This window comes from Monodon monoceros, unplaced genomic scaffold (genome assembly GCF_005190385.1).
Source record: "Monodon monoceros isolate NGI ecotype Baffin Bay Population unplaced genomic scaffold, NGI_Narwhal_1 Super_Scaffold_20, whole genome shotgun sequence".
In the NCBI taxonomy this organism is placed as follows: Eukaryota; Metazoa; Chordata; class Mammalia; order Artiodactyla; family Monodontidae; genus Monodon; species Monodon monoceros.
In genome coordinates, this window is record NW_021703777.1 from 45,117,569 (window position 1) to 45,140,636 (window position 23,068).

At 42.5% G+C, this 23,068-nt stretch overlaps 1 protein-coding gene across 3 annotated transcripts in view; it reads right to left on the bottom strand.

Moving 5' to 3' along the window:
* The window catches only part of SEPTIN11 (septin 11), a 90,997-nt gene that overhangs the window by 38,823 nt on the left and 29,106 nt on the right, over window positions 1-23,068 (bottom strand). For 2 of the 3 annotated variants that reach the window (XM_029235764.1, XM_029235765.1), the window contains exon 2: window positions 8,516-8,630. In XM_029235764.1, the coding sequence (XP_029091597.1) occupies window positions 8,516-8,630 (115 nt within the window). Of the gene's footprint in view, window positions 1-7,496; window positions 7,514-8,515; window positions 8,631-23,068 lie in introns of those variants that run through there. The other variant, XM_029235767.1, reaches the window with a different exon arrangement.

Below are 23,068 nucleotides of genomic sequence, written 5' to 3' on the forward strand. Positions count from 1 at the left end.
TGCCTAATTTTTTTTAGGTATGGTTATGAATCTGTGAGAATCCTCCATTATCTCCATTTTCTTTCCCTATTCAGCAGATGGCAAGCACTTGTTAGATTTCCCAGTTTCAAGCGGATGTTTGTGACAATGAAACTGAATGATGTTAAATAACCTGCAACAATGGCCTTATTAATTCACATTGATAATTCAAGTCAGTTAAGTCTTACCGAGCCCCTAATATATGCAAAGGAGAGTGGCAGGTACCTAGCACCACTACACCAATCAAATGGTAAGACCCAAATGTGGAGCCATGGAGAACTTTAGCTTGGTCTTCGAAATAAGACCAAGAAAATTTTTCTCTCTATATACTAATTCTTGAGTCAAAACTAGTTGGCAATGAGAAAGAACCCACCCTTGTCAGGGGTGGTGGTCGAGTGTGTGATGGTAGATATCGAGAAACATTATTTATAGGAATGCCTTTAAAAAAAAACTCTGGAAAATTTCCCAATTAGATTTTCAGCTCAATTTAAACATACCAATATACTGCGGCCCTTTCAACAAATCCCAACCCCATGATGGTCCTAGGAACAGTACCTCGCTTCTGAAAAATTGCCATAATGACTTTTAGGATGGTGACAATTCCATGGGGGGAAAAAGAGCTCTGAGATTTATAGCCTTAGGGCAACTTTCCCACTGACAAAATACCTTTGCTAGTTAGAAGTTCTGTATTACTCATTGCTTTCCAACACAGTACAAACATGAAGTAGAATGGAATCTTCCTGTAATTGAGCTTTCTCTAATTAGAAGCCTTATGTGGTTTGCCACTGACTACCATGATTCACTTGTAGGATAAAAGTTGTTCAAGTACATTTGCCTAACTCTTTAGCTTTACCCGTTGGACCCGATACATCTAAGATCAAAGAATTTCCTCCTTCATCAGTCTTCTTTCAGCCAGTCTCCTTTCCAGCTTAGTACCAAGTTCTGGGAATACAACAACGAACTGGCCTGATCTCCCATAGCTTAGAATCTGACCTGGAACATGACTGAATACTTAGCCAGACTCTGATTTACTATTATGGGAATGATATTTTAAATGTCTGCCATAACCACATTCCTCTCACAAGCAAGCCCATAGTTTACAACATAGACCTTGCTAATGACCACAGATAACTGGCCCAGGGCTAGCCCGCTGTCCAAAGGCACCCATGGACGCCAGTGCTGTGAGAATGCTCCATACTGGACAGTGACTTGTCTATCCAATCAAACTTCTCTCTTTGGGAGTTTGAACCTGCACACAGCACGATGGCATGAAAAAGAAAAGATATGCTGAGAGAAGCGAAAAATCAGATGCCATGAGGCAGCAAAGGCTGCCAATAAATAGAAGACATGTTGCTGACAGACCATTAGCTGGACATACAGGAGAAAGAGAGCAGAGAGATACGGTAGACACTAGTACCTGAAATTTATTCATTAATAATACTTGAGTATTTACTATGTGACAAGCATAGGTGCTGGGGATAAAATGGTGAAGAAAAGCAGCAACTGACACTTCTTGAACTTCTGTAATATCCTGAATGTCATTCCAGGTCTCCATGAAGTCTAGCTGTGTAGCACTTGAGACTGTCTCCTGTCTTCCTTACTTTCCTTCATACTCTTACAAAAAAAGACCCATCAATAAAAGTAACCTAAAGTAGTCTCTGTTCCCTAATGCTCACCAAGCTGATATCGACCATTGGGGACTTAACAAAATAACTTTGAACAAAACAAAGTTACGAAGTAATGGATACAGAAACAAAACAGGGTTCTCACTTGTAAGATACGTAATCTGCAAGGCAATTCTACACTGAAGGTACTCCAGTCATTTTAAGTACCTACTTGAGTATCTTTCTCAATAGAGCAAACTTCTTTTCAGAATTTACCTATTTTCAGAACAGGGAAAAAGGCACAACAGCAGAACTATTTATAAAATTTCCCCTATAAGGTAACGGTTCTATCAGTGGAAAGTGACCCACTTAACTTTCATCTCTTCCCATAAAAACAGCAATAAAGACTTCAGTTTACATGGCAAGGATTCTAGGTTACCTGGACAGGACTGAAATTACCATCACATTTTACTAAGTTGAGAATTAGTTAAGCATATGTGTATCAAGAACACCATGTTCTGTTTTGTTTTCAAAGGCAAGGTAATTTTAATTATTATTTGCATTAAGGTGGAAATTACGAACAATTAGCATTCCAGGGCCTACTTACAGCACAGGGTTAATCCATGGGTTGGAAAAACCACTGTTCCTCTAAATTTCAGAGTGCTTTGCTTTCCATTCCTATGCTCTGTGCTTTGAAGAGCCCTAATTAGACACAGCTACTCTAGCAGCAGTGCAATTCACCACAAGCAGTTCACTAAGAAAGGACAGCTTTTGGAATAAAAGGAATTCTAGAACTAGGAGAGCTTTTCAATGCGTTTGTTGTTGAGGTCAATCAGAAAAGAAGGCATTTTCTATATTTTTGAGGACACACAAGAGCACAAAGGCTTCTTTTGACTTGAGTAACCAAAAGCCTACCTGGCATAGGTTCCAGTTTAAACCCAACAACTACAATATTTTGAGACAATTAATGACTGGCAGCAACTCTGAAACATTTCAGAATCCCTGGCACAGAGCAGGCATTCAGTTTCAGGCATTTCTTTTCAGTTAACTGAAAAGAAAAATGATCATGATGATCATTTATATTGACATTTGCCACTTCGGTAGATTTTTCAGAGTTCGTTGCTTATTCTGTTATAAATTCATCTGCCTGAACAGTTGTTAGAATAATTAGAGATTTACTCCTGAAGCGCTATCTGGGGCTTCTGTTTCTCCCGTGTCTGCCAGTGCTGGTGAGCGTAACACCCATCGCACAGTGGGAAGCAGGCTTGCCCCTTCCATTCTGTTTAAACCGCAAGCTCTAAGCTGGACGTTATTAAAAAAGAAAAAAACAAAACAAAAACAAAACAACACACAGAGGAATGAATTAGAAGGTAATTAATTGTAAACTGAGTAAATAGTTGATCTATGATTCAGCATTTTGACTCTGACTGCCAAGACTGGCTCCTTGGATAATTATTATCATAATTATTCAAATAGCTGTGCATGAAGGTCTGACTGCCTCCTCTAAACATTCTGGATTTTATTCTTGGATGAAGCCAGATAATCAGAGAGCTACGTTGTGTTGTTTTAACTCCTCATAGAATCGCCTCTGATGGGACATGCTTTAGCTAATACCACCAGCCGCGGTATTAGCTGGTGGTATTAGCCAAAGCATGCTGGTCGTTCAAGTCCCCTTGGAAGACCAGCACGTGACCCTCGGCGTTGCCTGACTCAGTGGCACTGAGTGGGGGACGCTCAGGAACCCAGGCTTAAATGGAGGGACGGCCACCGTATGTTTTTTTCTGAAAATCCATGGGAGAGATTTTTCCCAGTGAACTGTGTTTCATCTGGAGCAACTATTTTGTTTTTACTTTATAGCTACTGTAAGTCTGTCGTCATTAAACTTTTAACTTGTCTTTGGCACATAATATGTGTTTAACAAATATCTGTTGAATGAATGGGTCCCTCCATGCTCTGACCACTGGCGGAGAGGCACATGCGCTCCTGAGAGAATCAACTGCCATAGGCAGGTCTGAGGGCTTTGAGTTCTGACTCTAACCTTGGCTTCACTTTATTTTCTGTGGTTAATTTTATCTTTTATTCATTAACTCATTCATTTCACCCTGTAAACCACTTCAGAGCCTTTCCTGGAAAAGCAAGATGGGATAAAAATGTTTAAGATCTGATTGTAAAATTCTACAGCTTATGCTGACACTATAGCCTCGGCTAAAATGATCTTAAACTTGTCTGTTTTCTATTCCTCTTCTGCCTTCCCCTCACAACAATACAGTGGAATTATTTTTTTTTTAATTCTATTTTCAAAATATGTTATTAGGGCTTCCCTGGTGGCACAGCGGTTGAGAGTCCACCTGCCGATGCAGGGGACACGGGTTCGTGCCCCGGTCCGGGAAGATCCCACATGCCGCGGAGCGGCTGGGCCCGTGAGCCATGGCCGCTGAGCCTGCGTGTCCGGAGCCTGTGCTCCATAACGGGAGAAGCCACAGCAGCGAGAGACCCGCGTACCGCAAAAAAAAAAAAAAATTATTAATTTACTTTGACCCTGCTGTTGAACTGGTTCCTCTTCAAAAGCAGGGATGTCACAGTATTTTATCCATCTGTGTAGGTGCACAAAGAACCACATACAGCTGGATCAATGCTGGAGTTTCTCACAGAGCTGGTGTCATTTTGGAAAGTGAATGACAAAGATGTATAAATTTAAAATTCTGAAGAAAGGCTGAACACTAATTTAGATTCTTTGGAGAAATACAGCGTGGGTAAGAAAGAAAGGCTTTATTTAAAACAAAGTGCAATTTTGTGGGTGAACGGCTGTGTTGTAGGCAAGACGGAGAGTAGGGGAACTATGATCTTGGGTGTCTGGTACCCGATTCAGCATCAAGAATTCTCTTCCCAGTTAAGTGAACACTACTCTCCCGCTCTTTATTACATTTCTATCCAGGACTCGAGAGAGATAGGTTCTAAAAGCATTTAATTCAGGGCCTCTAAAACTAAACTAGGTGCACGCCAGGGCTCATTTCTGTCCCGGTTTGTTTCCTCTCTGTTTGCAACCTGTAGGAGCTTGCCACAAAACAAAATTACAACTCTAAGACCTTTTTGAAAAACATCATCGGTTTCCTTACTGGGATCATAACTCTTCTTTTCAATAAATCCTCAATTCCCTTCCATACTCTTCACATGGAAATAATGATGCTGTAAACACCAGGCATGCGCATAAAAAACAGAAGTGCACAGTAGGGTGACAAGGACCATGGATACTCTTGAGTTAAATACGACACCAACTCCTCTAAGTGGCTGTCAAAATATTTTCATCAACTAGAATGCTTTTCATAGACTCTTACCTTAAAAATAGATAGAGCAGGGCTTCCCTGGTGGCGCAGTGGTTGAGAATCTGCCTGCTGCTAATGCAGGGGACACGGGTTCGAGCCCTGGTCTGGGAGGATCCCACATGCCGCGGAGCAACTAGCCCCGTGAGCCATAACTACTGAGCCTGCACGTCTGGAGCCTGTGCTCCGCAACGGGAGAGGCCGCGACAGTGAGTGGCCCCCGCTTGCCACAACTAGAGAAAGCCCTCGCACAGAAACGAAGACCCAACACAGCAAAAATAAATTAATTCATAAACTCCTACCCCCAACATCTTCTTTAAAAAAAAAAAAATAGAGCATTAATTGACAGCGAAAGTTGTCCTTAATGCTGTTTACACCTTAATGCTGTTTACCTTAATGCTGACACCCCTATCTCCCAAAGGGCTAATGTTGGCTCCAACGGAAGAGCTCCAAAGTGCTATGGAAAAGAACCTGCTAGATATGTGGGCATGGAAGGATAGGCAGGACGTACTGTAGAGTGAAAGGAGACAATGCAAAAGAATAGAAGGGCATGATCTCATTTACGTTACACCAAAACAAAAAAGTACTTATGTAGTCATGAGAGACCTGTTTATATCTGTCCAGTGTGTGTCTCTCCCATGGCCTTTCTCCTTTCTGCCCATGTCTTCTCTCCTATGGGACCCTTGTATGTTTCGGGGTGGTTGATCCCCATCTCCCACCCTGGGCGGGCAGATGACCCCAGCCTGGTTGATCAGAGATCCTATGACTGTTGAGAAGCCCTTGTCAGGAATTGCCTCCCTCTCCTCCGGGGTTGCTCAGCTGGCAACACTGCTGGAGGCCGTACCACCTCCTTGAAGAAGAAGCCCGACCATGAAGCCACGCAGCAGCAAACGGGCTCGAAAACCAGAAACAGAGCCCTGCAAACACTCTGCATCCCTAGAGCCAGCTGTTCTTAATTACACAATTCAATGTATTACCTTTTTAGTGTGTTTGGAGGTTGAGGAAGAGGCTTAACTGAGTTTAAACTAGATTTCTGCAATTCTCTGTGGAAAATTTCCTAACCCAAGAACAGTCAGAGAGAGATACAACATTGCTGGCTTTGAGAATGGAGGAAAGGGTCCAAGAGTCAAGGAATGCGGGCAGCCTCCAGCAGATGGAAAACACAAGGAAATGTCTTCTCCCCTTGAGGTTCCAGAAAGGAGCATAGCCTTGCGGATGCCTTGATTTTAGCCTGGTGAGACACATGTGGGACTTCTACAAAAATGTGAGATAATTAGCGTTGTTTTCAGCCTCCGAAAATAATTTCCAAGTACAGAAAAGTTTAGAAAGTTCCTAGGATTCCACAGTGTTTTCTCTGTGGAATGGAAATGAGGGCAGGAGAGAAGGGGGGACATTTTATAATTTTTTAACATAAATATGCATTATTTTAAATAACTTGAAAAACGAATTTTCAACCTGGTTAAGAATGGAACAAGGATAAAAACCTAAGAATCACTGGGATTATTACCCACCCAGGAGAGTCAGAATAGCAGCTGCTTTACACATCCAACAGCACAGCAAGGAGGTGGCTTGTGAGGAATTCCAACCAGCACCATAATGGTGCTAGTAACACAAGGGTCAGCCAACGAGCCAACACTCCCCCTTGCACACCACACACCCGGTCAAACCAGGTCCTTCCAGCCCAGTCCCGCTGGAAGACTTTATCCTACTTGCAGGGGCTGGGCCGCAGCTCTCACATAGATTCTTGAAACTGATTTTGAAGACAGGGCTGGGGGAGACGGAGAAGAGAAGCCAGAATAGTAACTGGCCCACTATTTAGCACATTTTTCAATAGAAAATCAACAAATTGCCCACAAATTGCTATGCTAATGAAGAATTGTCCTGCTCTGCAGTGAGCATTTAGCAGAAGAGAAAAGACGACTCATTTATGCCACTCTGAGAGCTGCCATTCCAGGGGGTCCCCTGCTGAATTTTAATCAGCTTCAAGTGGGGAAAAGGGAAAAAGCAGGAGAGCTGATGGGCTCTGGTCACGTTTCTCTCCAGTCATTCTCTCTCCAGTGCTTGAGACATAATGCCAGACAGCAAGCCATCTGGTGTGCAAGTCAGCGGCGGCTTTCTACTAGCGAATGCCCGATGCAGGGGCCACGTTCAGTATGCCCCTGTCGAAGAATTTTCAGAAAGGAAAATACCTGGGGCTTCCCTGGTGGCGCAGTGGTTGAGAGTCTGCCTGCCGATGCAAGGGACACGGGTTCGTGCCCCGGTCTGGGAAGATCCCACATGCCGCGGAGCGGCTGGGCCCGTGAGCCATGGCCGCTGAGCTTGCGTGTCTGGAGCCTGTGCTCCGCAACAGGAGAGGCCACGACAGTGAGAGGCACGCATATCGCAAAAAAAAAAAAGAGAGGAAAATACCTGGCCCTCCCCCCAACAACTAACTTACAATGAATGCACATCTTTCTTTTCTAAAGTCACTTCATTTTACTTAAGACAAGAGAAGTCAGGACATTCTGCCAAACGTCGGGGGAGGATACACAGAGAACACATATCGGATACATACAGAATTCCTTTTAATTTGTCTTGAAGTCTGTGCCCAGAGGACAATGGCAACAAAACAATGCAGCCCGAGCCACTTCACTGCTGTTTAGCCTGGTCCTTCATCAAGAGTGACAGGGAGGGTGAAGGAAAGGCCGTCATCTGTTCCAGGGACACGTCTGCTTCAAACCAACAGGAGATTTCTATTTCTATGTTCCTCTTTTTCTCCACCTCCTTTCCTACCTTCCTTGTCTTAGTTTAACAAAGATATGGCTAAAGAAGAAGAAAAATACCAAGGCCACAGGCCTAGGTCAATGCATAACATCTAAAGGATACGAATAACACATCCTGAGAATGCAAATATGTAAGTTGTATCTCTTTAGCCTTTTCCATTTATCTACCAGGAATAAACTGAGGTCAATTTCAGATTCCAATTTAAGAACAAAAGGTTAATTTATTAATTCAGGCAGAAAAGGTATTTCAAAAATATAAAATAGAATTTTAAATTGTCTTTTGCTCTAAAAGCAAAAATTTTAAATATTCTAAGTTTATCGAAGCGGTTAGTTTCAGATTTTACTTACTGTAGACAGCATATCGTTAAAAAGACTTCAGTGGAGATTACTATTGCACCACAGTCAAAGACCCTGGAAACAAATTCTTAAAATGCTTTTGAATGATCTTCCTATGTATGTGCATCTCAGGTCCTTCTTTCAACTTCCTGTAGTCTAGCTAGGGTCTAAGCCCCTCCCCCCACAAAAAATTTAAATAAGTGGTTCAATAGCAATATTAAACTGATCACTATGTGACACAAATGAAAATAACATTTTGAGTAACGTCACAAAGCCTACAGAGCGTTCTACCTAAATACAAGTCTCGATCTTTGTGTGACATACGTTGAGTGGGTATCACTGCCCTGCTCTACTGATAATGAAAGAGTAAAAAAATATCATTCCCCTTATTTCCTGAAACGTGCCCCTCTGACAGTCACCTGCCAACACCTAAGAGTCAGATTCCTTGCTCAGCAGCAAGGGATGAGTCACTTACCAACACACAGGATGTTGAAACAGAATCCTTGAGAAGTCGACTTGTTGACCAGCTGGTCGGGGAGACTGTCAAATCCAACATGGCCAGAAAGAGACAAGTTTCGAAGCTCTTCATTCTGGAATTTCAGAAGGGAAACATTTGATAACCTATGACAGTGCCACCTGGGTACCCCTCCCTCTCCCATCCTCTCTTCTTGACACGCATGGAAAAAGGCGACCCCTCTGTGCCCACCCCGTCCCTGGCTTCTACACAACTGAAGCTACCAACTCCAGAGCTACGCTCTTTCCACAAAATCACACTGAGGCCCTAAGTAAGCTTCTAGCAGTGGCTGATTCAGACATGCATTAAGTGACATTAAAAACTTCAACCATTTTGACAGCTTCAAGCACTCAAGAAAACCCTTCAATTTACTTTCAGCCCAGTGGCAAAAAATAAATGACACTCTTCCAGATACAGGAAGGAGCTCTGAGAAGCTCACAGTGGAGGATGCATACCCATTACAATTACGGAAATTCTGTAACTACCATGATGAACATATTGAAAATGGCATGGCACAGGACTTGGTTCCTTCTCCATCATCTGGACGGGCTTCTTGGGGCTACTTTGCTCTCCCTCACACAGCTCCTAGCACAAGTTCTGCACTCCCCACACCTTCTCAAGAGTCTCCTGAAGGAGACTGGGACTAAGGTAGTTATCATACATTTAAAAGCTGGATGATTTGTGCTGTTTCATTAGATGGTGCTGACTGCCTCCACAACTTTGAATGTATTCCGTGGGTATTGGAGATCATCTGTGAAACCTTCCTTTCCCAGGAAAGCAGAGGTCAGCTATGGTCTTTCAATTAAACACCACAGTTATGGTATGGGATTCCAGAAACTAGATCTTGAAAGCCTTCCTGAAAATGAGACTCCTGGTATCTGGCTATGTTGCCAATGAGCTTTATACTCGAGATACTGAATTCTGGGTGAGAAAATGAGCCTCAAATTTCCATTTTTTAATAAAGAAGAAAACGCCGTACACAGGATCATCTGGTCACTATTTTTAAAAAGACTGGTTTTCGTTATCCTCCTATGTGTGTTACACAATGAGGACAGTAGGGTCTTTTAATAATCAAAGACTGAGACTCCATTTCCAAATCCCTAAGTCACTATAGAGGCGGGGAAATGTAACTCCATAAATGTGGTGATTTTAACGGAATGTTTTATGAACAATGTAATACCTGAGGGCCTCGCTAGCTCTACAATTCTGATTCTGCGAAACAAGACTGGAAGACACAACACTGCCTGAATACCACGGTGGCAGCTGCAGGTTTGAGGTCAATGGGACAGAGAACAGATGTCTAGTCTATGAATAGTCTCCTTGAAACCTGCCAGCAGTGACTATGAGACTCAAGAGTGGGCTCTTATCCTTGAGCAGGATGGACTGGCCAACAGTGCACCAAACAGCTTGGGGAGCAGCCCTGGTAGCCTGGCAAGGCCTCCTGACAGCACCCTGTGGCCCCAGGGCTACCACCTGCCCCTTCCTCTCCAAAGACCTCAAAGGTTCAGACAGCAGGTATTTTTAGGGTGTTTACCACATCTGCCAAGACTGGGGGAGGAAGATTTGAAAGGAGTCTGGGTTATATTTAGAACTCTTTCCATCACAGCTGCACAGGGGCTGCTGTGCAGACAGCGAGGAGAAGCCGTCACACCAGCCTCTTTCCTGATGCACCACAGCCTTGAACAGTCAGTGAGCAGCACGAAAAGGGGACGAGGCAAGTTAGAACCATCGTCCCTCCTTCCCTCTCCTCTTTGCCACAATAATTCTTTTAATTTCTGGGGGAGGGGGTGCGGGGAGGAGAGTGGTTTATTGCTCTGGATTCTGGACTCTTGTTGGGTTTTTAGGTTCAGATATCTACCCGGGAGCCAATCGGGGGAAAGAATCAGAGTTAGTAATTATAGCTCTCATCCCAGAACCCAATGCTCAGCATCTCATATTCTCACCATTTCCAAAACATGAGAAACCACCCACATACCCACCGAGTATTTTTATACCCACTGAAAACCACATACAAAATGAAGGGTTATAAAACAGTTTGGTCTTGAAAAAAATTTTTTTAATTTAAATTTATGTCTCCAGAGTCTCTCTCTTCTTTGTCATATAAAATATGTCAATTTTATAATGCCATTTAAAAATTCCATAATCTGAGCCTATTTCTCTGCCCAGCCGTAAAGGAATCCTTTACTGGGCTATTGCCCATTGGTGAGTGATGGGGAAAGGGGAAATAGGAAGTTCCTCCTTTGGTTCATGAACAGGCTTAAAACTGAAAGCACTGCAGGATGTGTGAGGGGAGCTCTATCTCACACACAGCAGCTAAAATGAACTCCTACACCCCGGCACTTCATGGCACCACGCTTATGGCTTCATGCCTTAGATGTCTCTATCCAAAGAATGTGTGCGGGGCTCTTGAGTCTACAGGCGTGATCTCAGGGAATCTCAGATAGTCTCATGTCTTTTCCGCTATCACACACCTAGCAACGACTCTCAGAATTTTCTAAGTACTGAACTCTGCGTTCCAGTTCTGAATTTCTACCAAAAGGGGCAGTTCTCCCGGGTTGTCCTTTCTGTCCCTCAAATTGTTCTTCAAGAAACTTGAAATCATCTTCTTCCATTGCAAACCCACCCCTACTCCCGGGTTCCCTGTTTCTGTTAGTGGCATTTATCTGTACCTGAAACCCACCTGCCTGCATCAGTTCCAAACTGTTATCAATGCCACACCCTCCTCCTCTTCATGCTAATTCAACAGCCTTCCAACTGTCACCTTGCCTCCATCCCACCCCCTCTAATCTTCCCTCGCTCTACCTTGCTGCCAAAGGGATCTTGGTACTCAAAGGTCCTCAATCCAAACTTGGCCTGCCATCTCAGGAGCCTCCATGGGCTAAACACAAATCCCTATTCCCACTCCTCCCAGGGAGCACCTTCCACTGCAGTTAAATGGAATTACAGTTCCTGGGAGAAAACCCCAGGGTTCTCTTCATCAGACTTTACTCATACTATTTCCTCTATCTGGAATGAACTTACAGCCAGTGTTTACATATCCAAACCTTCCAGATCCCACAGAAATTTTATCTCCAAGCTTGTCTTTACTATGAAATCTCAGGGAGGATTTCAGTAAACATTCCCCCTACCAATAAAAGGAAAATAATAATTGGATAAAAGTAGCTCGAGCTATTTGGTATTCCACCATCATCATAACAGCTAACTAACATTTATGGACCAAGGTTCCAGAAAAGCCCTAAACATGAATGAATTAGTTTATCTTAACAATTCTCTGAGGTAGTTACTATTGTTACCTAATCTCAACTGACAGATGAGAAAACAGAGGCCCAGAAGTTTAGTAACTTGCCCAAGGTCTCACAGCCAATAAGGTGAGAAGCTGAAATGTGGACCTAGGAGGTCAGGTGCCAGAGTCCAGAGTCCTCACACTTAGTCACTGTTACCACATGATGATCTAAGTTCCTAGGTAGCCCCAGACAATACAGTAATTGGAGCTGCTATTGAAATCCAATATATTAAACTAGAAAGAAAAAAATGTTCTCTAAAATCATAATTCTTTGGCAACCGTAAGAGGTGGAAGTTGAGAATTGAAATTGGCAAAGCAGCTCTAAGTATATTTTCACTGGTCCTGGCAATGCTGAGACTTTGATTTTTGCATCTGTGGCACATGAAGCCAATAATAAAGGGTTAGTTTGGACCATTTTTGAGATGTAAGTGCCACCTTGGAGCCTCTAAGTAAGTAACTATAAGACCTTAATTGATTTAGTCCTCCATTTGCTAATCTATCTAGGGAGGGGTTGTACTTGGATAATTTCTAGGCCCACTCCATCTTGAAATGGGCAATGACTGAATTCTATAGTATAAAATAAAATAACCAGTCTTTAACTTGACAGTCTCATTTTTCTCTTTCCAGATCATCTTGACATGAACACAATTATTTATTTGTTCATTCAAAAAAACCTCACTGCTCAAAGCGCTAAGGGAGCAAAAATACATTACTTTTGTTATTCATTGATTAAACACTCTTCCTGCCCTTCAGGGGTTTACAATGTAGCAGTAGAGACAGGACACAAGTAAATGTAATACTATTAAGGATAAAAGTGATACATACCATCACTTTAACTGTGGGAATGACAAAGGGGAAACAGGTAGCTTTTGGCTAGGGAAAGTCAGGGGGGCATCTTTCAGGAAGGCTGGAGCTCTCCAAATCTACCAGGGTAAAGAAGTCCAGCTTGCAGAAGCCTTCCAGATAAATGTTATCTATACACAAAGGGTCACTTTATTATGAATGTGTACTTTGAAGATCATAATCGACAAGTTTTTCAGAAGCTATCTAGCTGACTTCATTATGGAAATAATTATAAAACAAATTATATAAGAATGTGTGCCAACACCTACATTCTGAGTGCTGCTTTAAAATATGTTCCACAATTCCAAATCTTGCTTAACCACAAGGAGGATGGAAAAAGACTTGGAGTCAGACAGCCATGGGTTTGATTCCCTACTTTTTGTCCTCCATCAGTAAAAATGGAGGACTTGGCAGGGTGGCTGGGAGGAACTAAGGAAATGGTACCTATGGGAGGGCCAGCATTTAATAGGTCCTCAGGAAACCTGGGTTTCCTTTCCCTAAATTAGGTGGGAGGAAGACAGCTGTCATTTTAAAATGAGGAGCCCTCCTATTGCTGCTGAGAGCCCGGGGAGAAACTGGGGATGGGCAAAGCCCGCAGACTAACCAGGGAGGAAGAATCACTCACGGAGGAACAAAGAGGAAAAAAAGAACAGGGAAGAGAGAATGGGGAACTCTAGTGTGAAGAAAATCCACCCTAAATAGGAAGCTCATTTACAAGGCTGAGGGGAAAGCCACAGAATTCCATTCCTGTTTGCAGGCATCCACATCCTCCACGGCTGGAAGCCATTAAGGATTCCTCTTCTTCACTCTTCCTTCTATTTTAGTCCAGCCCAGAGCCTCCTGAAATTAACAAACTGGCTGTGCACAGATGGATTCTATTCACCATACTCAAAGTGATAACCCAGTTCTTTCCTTTTAAAACTGAAGGCTTCAGTAGATGTGGTAAGTAGGTAGTCTACAGCTGCTGACCCTTATCAGTCAGGGGGAGCTGGAGAGCACGTTACCAAGGTGATATCTGTTTTCACGTAGGTTGAAAACAATTAGACTTCATTTTTTTACCTTTAAAGACAGACATTACAATTTAAGTTTAGAAAGATTCTGCCTCTTTAAAATTGAAAGTATTATTTTTTAAATTTAACAGGTAACTTATGTATTACCAAACTGGAAATTACACTCTTCTCAAAGCCTCATTTTATGGAGAATGAATTACATTGATCCAAGTCACTTAATCTCCGGGCTTATGTTTCCTCATCTGTAAAACGAGATTTAACCAAATGACCTCTAAGCAAAGTCTTTGGTTCTAATGCTAATTCTAAGATTTCTTGCATTTGGAAATCAGAGATGCATAAATCTAAATCTTGTCATGTTGCTTGAGGAAAGCCAACACAGGGCAAAAACTTCTTGGCAGTAAATTTTTTTTTTTTTTTTTTTTTGCGGTACACGGGCCTCTCACTGTTGTGGCCTCTCCCGTTGCGGAGCACAGGCTCCGGACGCACAGGCTCAGCGGCCATGGCTCACGGGCCCAGCCGCTCCGCGGCATGTGGGATCTTCCTGGACCAGGGCACGAGCCCGCGTTCCCTGCATTGGCAGGCGGACTCTCAACCACTGCGCCACCAGGGAAGCCCTTGGCAGTATATTTTCTATTGTCAGATCCAAGATGGCTCAGTTTTTACATGACCCTTGAAAGGGAGTTCCTGTCATTTACCCTGGTTAACTCCAAACAGAATAGAAATCTGTGTGTGTACCGCTGTGTCTTCCACATGAACTTTTCACTTTTGCTTGCTTAACTATGATAATTTGACTTAGTTTCAAAACAAAAGTTACGTACCCACTCCCTACAACTGTCCTGCTTAAAAACTTGTTTCTTCAGCTATATCTGCAGTCTTCAAGAAATTTTTTGAAAAGTGGATTTATAGCCTCAAAACAAAATGTAGAAAATTCTTTTATGTAAGTTAATCATCTCTTCAAGAAGAAAAGCAAATTTTTCACGCTTTCGTTCATTCAACAAATATTTATTGAACACCAACACATGCCAGATACTGTGATAAATGCTAAGGAGATGACGGTGAGAAAGCAAAGCATTGCTAACTCATGGAACACATAGTCTAGTGGGACAGACAGATGTTAATCAAGCAATCCAAACGTATAATCACAAGCTATCCAAAGTACAGAATTCGATGCAACCTTATAACTCATGTGATTCTTGCAGTAGATCCACCAGCTTATAGGATATAAAAACATGTATTAGTCTGCAGCATTGTTTGATATTAATTTAGTAGACAGCTCCTATGTACAATTGATGTGCAGGTTTTATGTATTCAGGTGAAAACAAAGAGTCTTTTTGACCAGCATTGCCTGATGGGAGGAGGTAGAAATAATTAAGACTCCAGTCCTAAGAAAATGAATGTCCAATTTAAAATAGAGCTGAGATGGAACCATGGGGCATATTCCCTTTACTCTCTGTCTTTTCTCATGAAGGAGATGTCCACTTAGAGAAGAGGAGCAGTACATATCCCTTCATCTTAGAGTCTTTTTTTTGAGGCTCTGTTTCAGTAGTACAGATGCCAGCCACTTGGAGACAGGCAAAGAGAAGAACATGCTTCTCCTCACACAAAATCACTGATTGAGCACCAGCCACTTCTCAGTATTTGGAGAAATCCTGGCCTCACACACTGTCCAAGAAGTAAGCTCTTCCCAAGTGCCCGATCGTTCATTTTTGTAAATACGTACACTTACCTAAATACATTCTAGAGAGTATTCAACTGGTTTCATATTCTCTTTTAAAGAAAGAAAAGTTGGTGGGAAGATGGGACACGCCCTTAGTTCTCATGCAAAAAGGAAAACACTGGTATGCAAAGTATCAACCCAAACCACAACTACGAAGCCTGCACTGGGATGTTTTCAAGGCTAGGCATTGCTAGGGCCACTTCCATAATATAAAACATCTGAAGCATCTCACTACCAATGAGGACTGCGTTCTTTAAGAATGACTTGGACAACATTTGCTACTCTGCTTGTCATCTATACCATGAAATCCCAAGGTCAGAGCCAAGAAAGCCCCCAAGGAAATCGTCTCACACAAGCAGCAGAATAGTAAGAGCCAGGAAGAAGAGAGAACTCTTAGGAGGAAAACCATATGAGGAAAGAGCTTGAGTGCAGCCCAGCTGGAAGCTGGGACTGAGAAAAAAAAAGGCACCCAGGGGCCAGTCCCCAAGTCACAGAGCCAGGAATGTCAGCTCTATCAAACCCAGGAGCCACTCTCGAAACACCACCAAATAACCAGGAAAGATCTTGATTAATATTAAGTAACTGCTCCAATAGTAAGTGCCATCTCTAAGCAACTTTCTCCAAAAGACTCCCAGCAGAGGGACAGATTTTCCTTTTCTAGATCCTTGCAAAAATAATATGGTGTAGGGGTTTTCTTTGGGGATGGTAGGATTATAGGGAAATTTTACTTTCTGTTATGTTTCTGTAATATTTGAATTAATTATCAAAAAAAACCCCTCATACTTTTAGAATAGAAAATGAGATTTTATAAGTCAGGAAATGGATCGTATTCAGATTTTGTACAGTGAGGGAAAGGGGTGCCAGTTATCTGCGTGATATAAAGAGACGCAGAAACGGTAAGATAAGTCGTGCTGATATGTTCGGGGGAATTCTTTCATACTACCCGTGGACAATATAATCTAAGAAAACCAAAACTTCAACATTTTTTCTTGTTAAAAGTTGTAGCAAAGGGAGCTCAGCTCGGTGCTCTGTGATGACCTAGATGGGTGGGATTGGGGGGCTGGGGTGGGAGGGAGGTCCAAGGGAGGGGGTGATATGTGTATATATCCTGATTCATGTAGCTGATTCACTTCGTTGTACAGCAGAAACCAACACAACATTGTAAAGCAACTATGCTCCAAATTAAAAAAAAAAAAGAAAGTTGTGTCAGGACCACAGGAAATTTACTCGTGACTTTATATTAAAGGACAGTCTCAACTTGAATTTAAATAAATAAATAAAAATCAGGAAATGTGAATAACAATAATAAATAATAAAAATCTTTTCAAAGTAGCTCAGCCTGCAATTTTACTGCACCTAATAGGTGGGTGGTAAGATAAAATATGTGCACTTATTTCTTTTCTAATAACAGAACGAAGTTACATAGGAAGCGACGAGAGTAAAAGCAAAAACTCAGATTAGTGCAGTAGAAGGTACCTGACGCGTGCAGTCAGGAGACACGGGGCAACTCTGCCATTGTTTAGCTGTATGACCTGGTGTAACTCATTTAACTTCTCAGCCTCAGTTTTATCGACTTGTTTCAATTGTACTTGATTTACAATGTTGTGTTAGTTTCAGGTATACTGCACAGTGATTCAATTATATATGTGTATATATATTCTTTTCCGGATTCTTTTCCCTTATAGATTATAAAATATTGAGTATAGTTCCCTGTGCTATACAGGCGGTCCTTGTTGGTTATCTACTTTATATACAGTAGTGTGTATATGTTAATCCCAAACTCCTAATTTGTCCCTCCCCCCCCCCCCTTTTGTTCACCATAAATTTGTTTTCTCTGTCTGTGGGTCTATTTCTATTTTGTAAATAAGTTAATTCGTATCTTTTTTTTTTGGTTTGGTTTGGTTTGTTTGTTTTAGATTCTACATATAAGCAATATGATATGATATTTGTCTTTCTCTGTCTGGCTTACTTCACTTAAGTATGATAATCTCTAGGTCCATCCATGTTGCTGCAAATGGCATTATTTCGTTCTTCTTTTCATGGCTGAGTAACATTCCATTGTATATATATATATATATATATACCACATCTTCCTTATCCATTCCTCTGTTGATGGACATTTAGGTTGCTTCCATGTTTTGGCTATTGTAAACGGTCCTGCAATGACCATTGGGGTGCATGTATCTTTTCGAATTATGGTTTTCTCCAGACATATGCCCAAGAGTGGAATTGCAGGATCATATGGTAGCTCTATTTTTAGTTTTTTAAGGAACCTCCATACTGTTCTGCATAGTGGCTGTATCAGTCTTGTCAACTTTAAAATAAACTAGCTCACCAAGCTGTTGCAAGAATTAACGTAATTCTCTCTCCTCAGCTCTTTTGACACATTTTTGCTTGGATGACTCCATCCTTGCCCATGACAACCCCAAGCTAACAACTCCCTGGTTATAACCAGCTGCCCGCCTCCAGGCTTAGGGGTGCCTGGGCATCCATGGTCCAGGCACCCCTAAGCCACCATCTCCAACAGAACGCACCCTATCCCCCATTCTCAATTCAAATCTGTCCTTCCTCTGATTTTCTTATGTCAAATGGCAACAATATCTACTTCAAGGTATTAGTGGCCTCTAGATATGCATATTGCTAAAAACATGCATAAATTTATAGGCCTCCGCCCTCTTGCAGAAGAAAAAAGTCCACTGGTTAATCATCTTAAACCCTCCAAATTAGACGGTGAAGGTTTCCTGAAGCCTGTCAGTCTCAGGTTAGATTTTTCTCCTCTGTGCCCAGATGTTAATAACCTCCCATCACCCCTTTTCTGGCTGAAACTTGCCCACCCAGCACTCTTAACTGACAAAAGTGCATCCAGTCTACCAGCTGATTTCTATTTCTGAGCCTGGAAATCCACGACTTGAATGTCCCTCTTTTCCTAACACCACCCCTATTTTACACCTCAACCAAATTTGTATCCCGTGTGAGGTTTCACAGAAATCGTTATCTTCCAACCTCATCTTTCTCGGAGAAGGAGACAGGTACGCGCAGGGCCACGTGGAGAGACAGAGCTGCGGCACCCAGCGCCCTGGCGCCTGGTCCACCCCGCCCTCCATTACGCCTGGGCCAGCTGCAAGGTGAAAATTCACACTGTTGCCGAGTGAAGCCTGACACCAAACGGCTGAGGACACAGTCCTGCCTCTGCTCCTCCACCGGCCTTTCTGTCTTCTCTACAGCCTCCCCTCACAGAAAACAGTCACTGCCCACACGTCCTCCAAGATCTTGCTGCTTTGCTGCTTTGTCTGGGATTAGAGTCTCACCTTTGTCCGGTTAGATATCAGATCTCTCACAATTAGGAAATACACTGTTTAAAAGCAGTCCTCAGAAACGAGTATCTGAAGTGAACAAAATCCCAGCTGCTGCCCACAACCCTGGATCCTGGGGAGGTGGGGGAAGGACAGGCAGGATGGGGGAGGTATTGGCTTATTAGTAAAACAGTCTTGCAGCCAATAACTACTAAGTGTGACAATCCCAAAACTGTAAAAAGTGGCAGCACTTTTTTTTCTTACAGACAGAATGCTTTTTTGCTAGAAGTCCATGTAAATTCTCAAAGGCTAAATCTAACTGGATGCCAAGAATTAATAACAACAACAGCAAAAGACATTTTCTTACATTTCCAAAGATCAATCTTTCTAGTGGAGTCAAAGTGACTAATGCCTGTGAGAGCCTAATGTTACAAAGTGCTGATCAACAGAAAGTCCCATGTTTGGGAATAACAAGGCCCACATGTGCATTCCAGGGACTCTCACAAATTCTGCAGGCTCAGAGGAAGACGGGTGGGAGGGGGAGGGGGATTGACAGATAGGCAAGAAGTATTTAGAAAGGCACATTCTGATTAGAAACACATGCTACAGCTGTTCTCTCACACCACTCAACATCACCAAGACAGAGAGAAGCCCTTCACTCAGCAAACACCAAGGAAAGCTAATGAAAAAACCACGGAGGAGAGTCACTAATCATTTCAAGACCCTCAGCTTTCCAGTGGGACCCCAAATAACCCAGTGCCATCTCCAACATATCACCTATCTTGCAGGGGAGAAGACCACCCAAATCCTCACAGCTGTGTGGCTCCTTTTTGTGCCTTCTGCCCTGCCTTTACAGTGCAGATCTTTCAGACAAGCTTTCTCAAAACAGTGGTGAATAGGAGGTCAAAGATAATTAAGGGGCCCATATCAGTTGGAAGCTTTGTTCTCAACTTTTTATGTACGGTTCTCCTCCTGATATACACACATCAATTCCTCAGTGCTTCCTATCTGAGAAATATTGTGTCTCAGTTCATGTACCTCTGTTCACTGAAAGCATTCATCAGCAAAAAGTGAAATATGGATGGGACACTTCCTTCCTTTGCACCATTTCTATCACCGGATATAAATTAGCCACTTCCGTTTTGAAAGATATTATTTATTTCTGTCCCTTTCTGAAGATGCAAGGGACTTTCAGTTACTGTAATGACCACATAATGGCAGTCTCTGAGAAAGAAGAAAAAAATCCAAACCAGCTCTGTGGCAGTCATAAACAAAAGCACCAGGGATTTCTCCTCCCAAAGCATCTTCAGTTGCTCAGCCCGGCTGATTTAGAACATCTATGAGTGCAGGAATTCATTTCTAGCACCTGAAAACTGAGGGGCTACACCAACAATGACCAAAGACATGGTAAATACGTTCTTAGGAAATAAACATACAAATTAACATTTGATATCACTCTGCAAATATTACTAAACAATCCTGACCAAAATTCTCAAGCCTTCCAAAAATAAAATAGCACTGCATCTTAACCTCAGCCCTGGATGAAAAGCGATCAGGATGGAATAGAGGTTGTCTGCATACACTTGGGGTATGTCTTAGTTTCTTATTGCCATGCAACAAATTACCAAAAAACTTGGTGGCTGGAAACACCTATTCATTAGCTCTCGGTTCTGTAACTCAGAACTCTGGGTATGGCATAGCTGGGTTCTCTGCCCACGATATCACTGAAATCAAGGCACTGGCCAGGCTGAGAAGCTCTGGAGGAAATTCCACTTCCAATCTCATTCAGGTCGGCAGAATTCATTCCTTGCAGCTGTAGGAGTGAGAGCCTCCTCTCCTTGCTGACTGTCAGCCAGAGGCTGTGCTCAGCTCCAAAACGTCACCCACAGTTACTAGCCATATGGCCACCTATCTCCAAAGGCAGCAACAGAAAATCCCTTCTGTCCCTCTCGTATTTCAAATCACCTTCTTTAGAAAGAGTCCAGTCCCTTTTCAGGGACTGATTGGATCAGATGTCCCCAGGATAATCTTCATATCATAGAGGAAACTGTGCCATAACATAACCTCATCAAAGGGGGTGACTAACCCGTCGTACTCACAAGTTCAGAGGGTTATACGGGGCATGCACACAAGAGGCTGGGATCGTGGGGCCACCTTAGGATTCTGCCAACCACATGTGCATTATAATATTCCTATGTTCTCCCAGGTAACTTTAGGATAGAATAAAATAATGAATATTAGAGTTTCCCTAACTAAAAACAAAACACAACTAAGTCTCTGGGGGCGGGGGAGGGGAGGGGGGAGACAGAAATTAGTAAACCATAGTGAACTAGATCTCCATCAGGTTACCAAAGCATTTCCACCCTCTCTTAACCAAAAGTGATAAGGGGGCTAACGACAAACTAGCTGGAGTGTCACTTTGCCTTTGGAGGAAGTCTTCCAACAATGAAGTAAACCTTGCAAACATTTAGGTGGCTGCTATGTAAGAATTCTAGGAGATGCAGAAGCTTTTTAAGGAACTTAAGCATTATTAGGGAGAAAAGTCATTGAGACAAAACAGAAGATGACTGCAAACTGTTTGATGATGAAATGTAGTACAAAGTTTATCAGTGTGAGACAATGGAGAGCAACACGGACCATGGCAAAAAACTAAGACTTTCTCTGAGGGGGGTCAGACCTCATCTAGCTCATGATAAGGGGAAATCAATTTGGATAGCTACAGAGAAGGAATGGAGATGGGAGGAGAGAAAGAAGTAGAGTCTGTTAGGGGAGGCAACAGGAAAAGAAAGAGGTCCAAAAGGGCATGGAAATCAATGAACTGGAAAAACCAAAGAATAATTCAGCGTAGAGGATATAAGACTTTAAATAAAACTGGTTCACATTTCAGTTTACTGGAAATATCCCTTAAAGTGAAGCATTACAAAGACACATATAAGCGACACATAACTAAACACATACCCAGGATCTGTCACTGGGTGTCCCAGTGTTGAGGGAGGGAGGAAGTCAAGGAACAATCACTGGGCGGTCACATCATGAAAGATTTTTCTGTTTCCTACCACCCAGTGCACTTAGGAACAGATCTTCCCACCAGAGCAGCAGCCCAAGGAATCTTGGGTATAGAACTGCCTTCTAGCCCATGTTTTAACCTAGATTACCAGCCTGGGCAACCATCCAAATGGTAAGCTATTTGATGCAAACGTCCTTCAGAGCATTTAAAAAAAAAAAAAAAAAAAAAAAAAAAAAACAGGGCTTCCCTAGTGGCGCAGTGGTTGAGAGTCCGCCTGCCGATGCAGGGGACACGGGTTCGTGTCCCGGTCCGGGAAGATCCCACATGCCGCGGAGTGGCTAGGCCCGTGAGCCATGGCCGCTGAGCCTGTGCTCCGCAACAGGAGAGGCCACAACAGTGAGAGGCCCGCGTACCGCAAAAAAAAAAAAAAAAAAATGGGAGCCAGTTAACCCCTAAAAATATAAATACTCCAGCAGAACAGACAACTTTCTGCCTTCTAGTAGCACATCACAGAAGTGTCCATCTAGCTCTAAGAAAAAGCTGGTGTAGGGGTTTTCTCACACATATTGCTGTACTTAGGAAAGCAGACCCAAGAGGCTACGTTACAATTTTCTGCTACTCTCAAAAGTCTCCTGTTGTTGGATGATTTTAGATGCTGGCTTTCTTGTCTTGATCAGCCAATGCAAAACAAACCTTCTCACATGCTGTCACAGAAGAATGTTCCCACAGTCCCCTCCGCCCCCTCTATTGCCTCTTAAAGAGGCATTTTCATTATAATTATCATCATGTTATTTCTAAACAATCAAGTAGGACCCAAGTCGGATACTAGGAAATCTTGACTACATACAACAATCTGTTACAAAATCCCATCAGCTTTCAAAACTAGGTGACAGAATATATGCAACAGCAGAGGTTACACTTTCATGCATCTTGTTCCCACAAAGCACAAAGGAGTCGGGTTGGCAGCCCAGACTTCTCACTGAGATGGAGTCCAGTCCCAGCTCTATGCTCCTAGATCAATAGATTAAGAGTTGCGGGATATGTGAATGGGAATATGTTTCTGACAGTCTTTGATAGCACGATTACAGGAAAGCATTAAACTGAAATCGAAACTTGAAAGATTATAGCTTGGCAAGAGATCCTCGCTATAATTCATACATTCTGTAGGAAGGAGAAACTAAGAAAGTTAAATGAGACCCAGGGTGAAAGAAAGAACAGAATTACCAAAAGTCTTAGTCACTGATCCAAGCTGCCACCATTAACCTCTTCCAAAGCCTTAATGGTTCATTAGAATAATTATTATTTCATGTAGTGAAAATGAAAGGCAGGCAGGGAAGATAAGTGCTAATTACACTGGCAAA